The sequence below is a fragment of the Venturia canescens genome, chromosome 2 (genome assembly GCF_019457755.1).
Source record: "Venturia canescens isolate UGA chromosome 2, ASM1945775v1, whole genome shotgun sequence".
NCBI classification, from domain to species: Eukaryota; Metazoa; Arthropoda; class Insecta; order Hymenoptera; family Ichneumonidae; genus Venturia; species Venturia canescens.
Window position 1 is genome coordinate 11,528,351 of NC_057422.1, and position 6,477 is coordinate 11,534,827.

Below are 6,477 nucleotides of genomic sequence, written 5' to 3' on the forward strand. Positions count from 1 at the left end.
CAGTCCAAATGTGTGGCAAATGTGCACTTCTAAGAGTCCGTCAGTTTTGACGAGAGCTCCTTTTATCAAGAGTCTCGAATGGCACTGGAAAAGCTCTCGAAGCTCTCGTCTGACTCGGAGAAGGGAAAAAAGATGCGCGGGCGATTTGTCTGGTCTCGCAATCTCGAGGAGTCCCGAAGGCTTCGCTCATCGGGCACGAATTTTTCTTGATTTAACACCATCGCTGTAACAGCCCACGCTGCACAGCTCAAATACGAATAAGCATAGCTAATATTAGACGTTGAAAATCGTTGGAAAATAGGGGAAGCACATATTTTGCTTGGTTGGAAGAAACGTCGAAAAGGAGGGAGAGAGCGAGTAAACTCCTGAGAGAAGCGTGGGCTGGACAGCGATCTTGTGCTTTGAGCTTTCTCGGGGAGGCATATAAGAGAGCTCCGAGTCGAGAAATTGGGCACTTCAGTCAAAATTCGTTTGACGACAAGATACACTACGAAATAACGAGAAATGGCTCTAGAACGTCAAGTCCGCGCCAAGGTATTGTCCGCTTGTGCCGAATAATCGTCATTGGAAAGAAAGAAAAAATCCGTTTGCAACTTAACAATACGAAAAGCAATAGTGCCGTAGTCGTCGGTCAAGGTTTCTCGAATAAGAGCCAGCTCGCAGTGAAATTTATTAGAATTCGATAGCTTTTGCAACATTCGTAGTGTAAGATTCGTTCTTGGAGGGTGGAGAGGCTTGAAAAACCATGAATTTTCTTGCACCAAACAGATCGCCGCTAAGCGCGATCCCCAGCAGGAGAAGGAAGCTCAGGAATGGATCGAGACCGTTCTGGGAAAGAAATTCCCCGCCGGTGAAGCCTTCGAGGACGTTATCCGCGACGGACAAGTGCTCTGCCACCTGATGAACAAAATTGCCCCAGGATCGATCCCTAAAATCAACACGAGCGGTGGACAGTTCAAGATGATGGAAAACATCAACGTGTGAGTTCGAATGCGAGAGTTAACGTCAAACACATTTTTATCGTCCTTCGCAAAGTTTTATTTCACTTGCTCGGAGGCACATTCCTCATTGAAAATTCAAACAAATTCGTAGCTTCCAGAAAGCCCTGAAGGAGTACGGCGTCAACGACACTGACGTCTTCCAAACGGTGGATCTTTGGGAGAAGAAGGACATAGCGCAAGTCATCACGACACTTTTCTCCCTCGGACGCACGGTAAGACGTGAAAAAATAAGAAAACACGGGCCTTTGAAAAACGAGCGAATTCGATCAATTTCCAAAAATCCCTCCGCCGGCTCCTCGGGACCCGGAGCCCCCCTTAAATGTCCAACTCATTCGGTTTTGTGTCTCCTTCACAGACGTACAAACACCCCGAGTGGAACGGACCTTACCTCGGACCGAAACCAGCGGAGGAGTGCAAACGCGACTTCACCGAGGAACAACTTCGTGCTGGACAAGGAATGATCGGCCTCCAGGCCGGCTCGAACAAAGGTGCCACCCAAGCTGGACAGAGCATCGGCGCTACCCGCAAAATCCTCCTCGGAAAGTAAACTAGCGAACCGCTCGTCGAGCGAAGATAAATCTTCGAAAAAGTACTCCTCGATTGTCTGTCGAATTTCCCTCCCCTTCCCCACCGCCCTTTCTCTCACTGTACGTATGTGTATTTATTTTACCTCTTTTTGTAACTGGATAATATAATTTTACGTTATTGTTTAAACGACTGCTCTCATTTATTTGACCTCTGATGAAAATGCTCGCCCGAAAGCCCTCGACGTTTTCACGTTTCGTGCGAACAAAATATAATTCCATTCACGGAGAGAATTCGAGTTTCTTTTCAGCATTATTTTTTCACGTTGCTCATTTTTTTCCATTCGTGGTCGACATCGATGCATAAAAATTCGTTCGATTTTACCCCTTAATCTGATCCGAGCGATGCGAGTTCGTACAAATTTCTTATTTTTAAACGGTCAGTTTCCTCAAGCGATTTCATCTCATTCGGAAACCCCGCAATTTCATCATCATTGATGCATTTGGAAGGAAAGTGGGACGATCGCCCAAGCGTTACGGAGGAAATCGAGCCAATATCGCGTCGTCTTACATAAGCCGAGGGGAAGCAGCCGCGGGGATTGGATAAACAAAAAATAACGAGATCCACCAATCGGGGGAATTACAGTTTTTTTATTCCCACCGCACGTCGATTTACGAGGAGAATCTTCCGCAGCGACGGCCGCGGGAATTCACAGACTTTTCGCTGACCATACGACCTTGGATTTGTATTTATAGAATCATCTGTTCCAGGACATTCCACACATTTGAACAAGTTTAAATGCTTCCGAAATGTTTTCTCGGTGTATTTACCGCACGTTGAATCGGTCTGGTTCGGACTCAGGAATATCTGGGAGTAAACAAAACGATCGAGGATATCTAATTAGGACTCGATTTCTGTGCCAGCAACTGTCTTGACTTCGAAAACATATTTTTTTCACGAAAGAAGAAAAAACGAGAATTTCAATCGTATTTCGTGGATGGAATTTAAAATCATTTCGACAGGAAGGTTGAAGGCAATCGTCAAATTCCATAATGAGTGCAACGAGTTTTTATAAAAGTCAATCGAAATTGTATTTCTGGCCCAATTATCCAAGTTTTTTCGACGATTTCCCTAGAGCCGAGTGAGAAAATGAGTAGAGAAAAATGTTGGAGTTTCCAACAAGACGAAAGATTCTTCAACAACCAAAATAGAAGTTTCTCCGCTGCGCGGCATTCGTTTTCGTAATGGCAATGATGTTTGTGATGGACCCAAACGTATATATAGTTTTGTGGAAAAATCTTCTTGGCTGCGCTCTCGTGTTTTGTTACTTGGCTCGTGGCGGTGACGTCATAATGCGGGGTTGTTATCCGCCGCCCCTTAAACGAGCACACGCGGAGTCCAGCGTTCCACGAAGCCCCCCGTTCGCAGCGAGATTTCTCCAATCATTTTTTTCAAATTTTATTTCACGCGATTCATTATCGCTCCATTTGAAACCGTAAGCTCTCCAGGATTTCTCGTGGCAGTTTTTCCCGCGTGTTTTTTGTTCGACTTTGGAGCGAGAAGAAACTTTTGTCAAAATGCGCACGCCGCTACATCATAAAACCGAAATTAATACGAGATTGAAACATTCGGTCGTGGAAACTGCGCTCACGCTACCCGAATCGCCCGTCGTATGATTCACTCTTGTAAACTTGGAGCGAATGGCAACAGACCAGAATTTTTGCCACGAAATCCGAGCAGCAAAATCGCCGTTTCTCGTCATTTTTCCCAGTACATAATAATCATCCTTGCGACACGCGGCTGCTTCCAAATACAATAAAAAAAAGCGCAGCTCAGACTCTCCAATAACGTCGTTTTGACAGTCGAGAAAAACACAGCCGATTGCTCGCACTTTGTTCCCCATCGGACTCGAAAACAGAAATGCTGCAACTTGCTGATCTTGGAGAAACAAATTTCCATTCGAATTCCTCTTGCGAGCACCTTTCATGACGCGTGGGAATAGATCGACGGTTAAAAAACCAGGGAAACTTGATCGAATGTTCGATCATCGGTGAAGACACTAAATTCGGCTGCTCAAAGACCATTCGAATTATTGAAACTTTGAGAATATTTCATGCGAGTTTTACGAGTTTTTAAAAATGACGTCTGCACGCTCCGAACTCGATTTTGTATTCCTACCAATTTTCGATGCGCTTCGGTGAGCCTCGACCGCGTGGCTAACCCGTTTTCACTCGGTTACCACAAATGTTGTGACAGCTATTTATAGTTACTTTGGCAACAATCGTCCACGATACAAAACCTGCATCGTTCATGTATTTTCCTTCAGTCTTCTGGGCTGTACGTACCAAAAAAATCATTTCAATTTTGCTGTTCACGATCCACACGCCGACAGCCAAAATTACGTGATTCAGTGAGTTCGTTGCTTCTGAACATTCCTTCAGACAATCTAGCGCCGCGTGCGACAATTAGTTTCTACCAAGCATTGAATTTCAACTCGATAGCAGTCGCATAGAGAAAAACCCTTTGAACCGCTCGTCGATAAAATCAGCGTCGATAACGGATCAACGGTTGATACAAAATCGAGAAAAGTAAATTTACCTCCGAGCGTTTTACCTTGCCAACGAAGGATAATTCGGCAGAATGAAGCAGAAGATTGAGGCAGCAGCAGGTTCGTGGAAAACTACAGAAATATGAGGCGATCGTCATTAGCGTGAGACTTTGAAAAACTGCGGGAGGATTTGTACACGAAAATGTGTGACTGTTCCACGCGGTTTTTGACTCGTCAATAAAAACGAAATGCGAGCTCGTCATCGATCTGTGGGACGGCGAGGAATTTTAAATCCCTCGTCACCCTGCGAATCGTGTTCGTTCGACTTTAAATAGATCTCGAAATATATGAAAATCCGGAGAAATTGAAGCGTGCGATCGAAACACGAGATCCCTAAAAATCAAAATCCCCGAGCACTCGTTTCATTATTTCGCGTTTATTGGCGCACAAATAACACGGGAATAAATTTGTTTACGTACAATGTAGGCGAGGCGAGTGCGAGGACAGAAGCGAGAACGCGAATGTTGAATTTGTTTATTGTAGTACGCATCGGGAGACAGAGGACGGTGTGCCGATGTGAGTTTTTACGCGAATGAGTCACCCCATTTTCATCGCTGTGTGGAGACTCAGCAGCGCGGCGGCTCTGCCGTTTCCCTTGCCAAGTGGCTTACTCACTTTATTTTCGTACTTATGCCATCGGTATCGCCCACGCACACAAAACGCGATTCTCTTTCCGTAGAGGTGGATGCTAAATATTATTTAAACTCTTTCAAATTTACTTGTCCGTCCCAATTTTTACTTGCATTACATAAGAAAGAGAAAAAATTCCTGGCACACGACGCCTTACCGCGGCCACCTTTTTCGCTCTGGTATAAGGAACAATGTAGCTGAAACATGAATGCCTTCGATTCCATTGATTGGCGTCAACATTATTCGGCGAGGAATTTTTTATTCTTCGAGGAAAATGTATCGTCGATTGTCAATAAAAAACGATTCGTCAAAAATCGTTTTGTTCACTCGTTGGCCAGGCAAATTAAAATGTGTTGGAAAAATAATTTCAACGTCGGATTTAGTGCTCAGGAATTTTTCCCTAATTTTCTAATTTAAAAAATTGATGACGCCGAACCTTCGGGGACGGACGCGGCGAAGTTCCAGCTTCATTAAAAATAGTAGCTGTGCGCGTTGAAGCAGAAATAGCCAAAGTCAATGTTGACAAATAGCTATTGATTGAAAGACCGACAGAAATCATATTTTCTTCTTTCAAACCGCAGAATATCGTTTGAGATAGTAACGCGAAGCAAGAATTAGACACGCGCCGTTGAACTCGATTTTGACAATAGAAAAACGCGCCAAATGGAGTGCCGCGGATGGCAATAAATTGGGGGAAGCTTATTTCCAGCGGAATTTAAAAAAACACCGGCCATGACGGAGAATAAAAAATCTGCGGGGCTCTAATTAAGTCCGAGAGCTTGCGCGAGGCTCTTTTTTGTGTGTGCGAGTAGAAAATAACTTTTTCAGCGACGTTGTCCGAGAAGCAAGAGTCTCACATAACGCACACGCATTCGAACCCGTTTTCAATGAGCGGCTGTGCGGTTTCACGTGAGTGCAAATTTATTATGTCATAGATGGGTGGGCGAAGCAGAAGCAGCGAGATGATTCGGGCGCAAGGGTAACACCGCAGTTTCCCAATTTAAATATTCTTGAACTTCCAATTCGACAAATTACCAAAGTCCTTTCGTCTATGTTTGGTCGAACGTGCATCCGCGTTTTACCCGCCCGAGGACATTTTGACGACGCGAAACGAAAGCTTTATCGCATCGATGCAGTTTCATTTAATCGGATTTTGAGAACTCAAATATCGTTACGCGTACAAATATATCAACAATCGTATCATCCACGGGAATATCGGTGCAATATATAATAAATAATATTTTACGTTGAGAGTCGTTCAAGTTAGTTGAGAAAACGTGATGATCATTTATAAAGGTTTGCTGACAGGGAACAAGAAACACTTTTGGACGGTATGAACGTACGAATAATCTTCGAAAGAGCCATTTTATCGTCGTTACAAACACATGCACGTACGAAATGACGAATATTTTCATACATTCATGACGAATATAAACGTGTGTTCTTCGGTTAATCACAGCTTTAAAAATACAGTCAACCCCGCTCGTCAAAACGCTCTCGCGTTCTTATTTATAGAGCACTGCCGTTTTAACAAAACTCGAATTCTTCCTTCGTCGTATTATCTCATCCATTCGAAAGCTGCTGCTGAAACAATGAAAAAGGAGAATAAATATGGGGATCGGGCTGTCATTTATTTTCGTAGATCGAAAATATCCAGCTCGATCGCTCATCGTTGGTTGCTTTTCGACGAGAGCAAAGCCGATCGGGAAGGTG

The 6,477-nt window shown here is 44.0% G+C and overlaps 1 protein-coding gene across 1 annotated transcript; it reads left to right on the plus strand.

Annotated features, from left to right (window-relative positions):
- The first annotated feature begins 376 nt into the window (after window positions 1-376).
- Mp20 (Muscle protein 20) lies at window positions 377-1,715 on the plus strand. Its single transcript, XM_043411318.1, has 4 exons — window positions 377-534; window positions 769-980; window positions 1,093-1,213; window positions 1,357-1,715. Exons 1-4 carry the CDS (start codon window positions 505-507, stop codon window positions 1,546-1,548), a joined length of 555 nt encoding a protein of 184 aa, XP_043267253.1. The 5' UTR covers window positions 377-504; the 3' UTR covers window positions 1,549-1,715.
- The last annotated feature ends 4,762 nt before the right edge of the window (window positions 1,716-6,477 follow it).

Excerpts from the sequence above, each read along its gene's own strand:
- Mp20 (XM_043411318.1), top strand. The coding sequence starts at position 505 with ATGGCTCTAGAACGTCAAGTCCGCGCCAAG. Across the intron at positions 981-1,092 it reads ATGATGGAAAACATCAACGT|CTTCCAGAAAGCCCTGAAGG; the intron begins GTGAGTTCGAAT and ends ACAAATTCGTAG. Across the intron at positions 1,214-1,356 it reads TTTTCTCCCTCGGACGCACG|ACGTACAAACACCCCGAGTG; the intron begins GTAAGACGTGAA and ends TCTCCTTCACAG.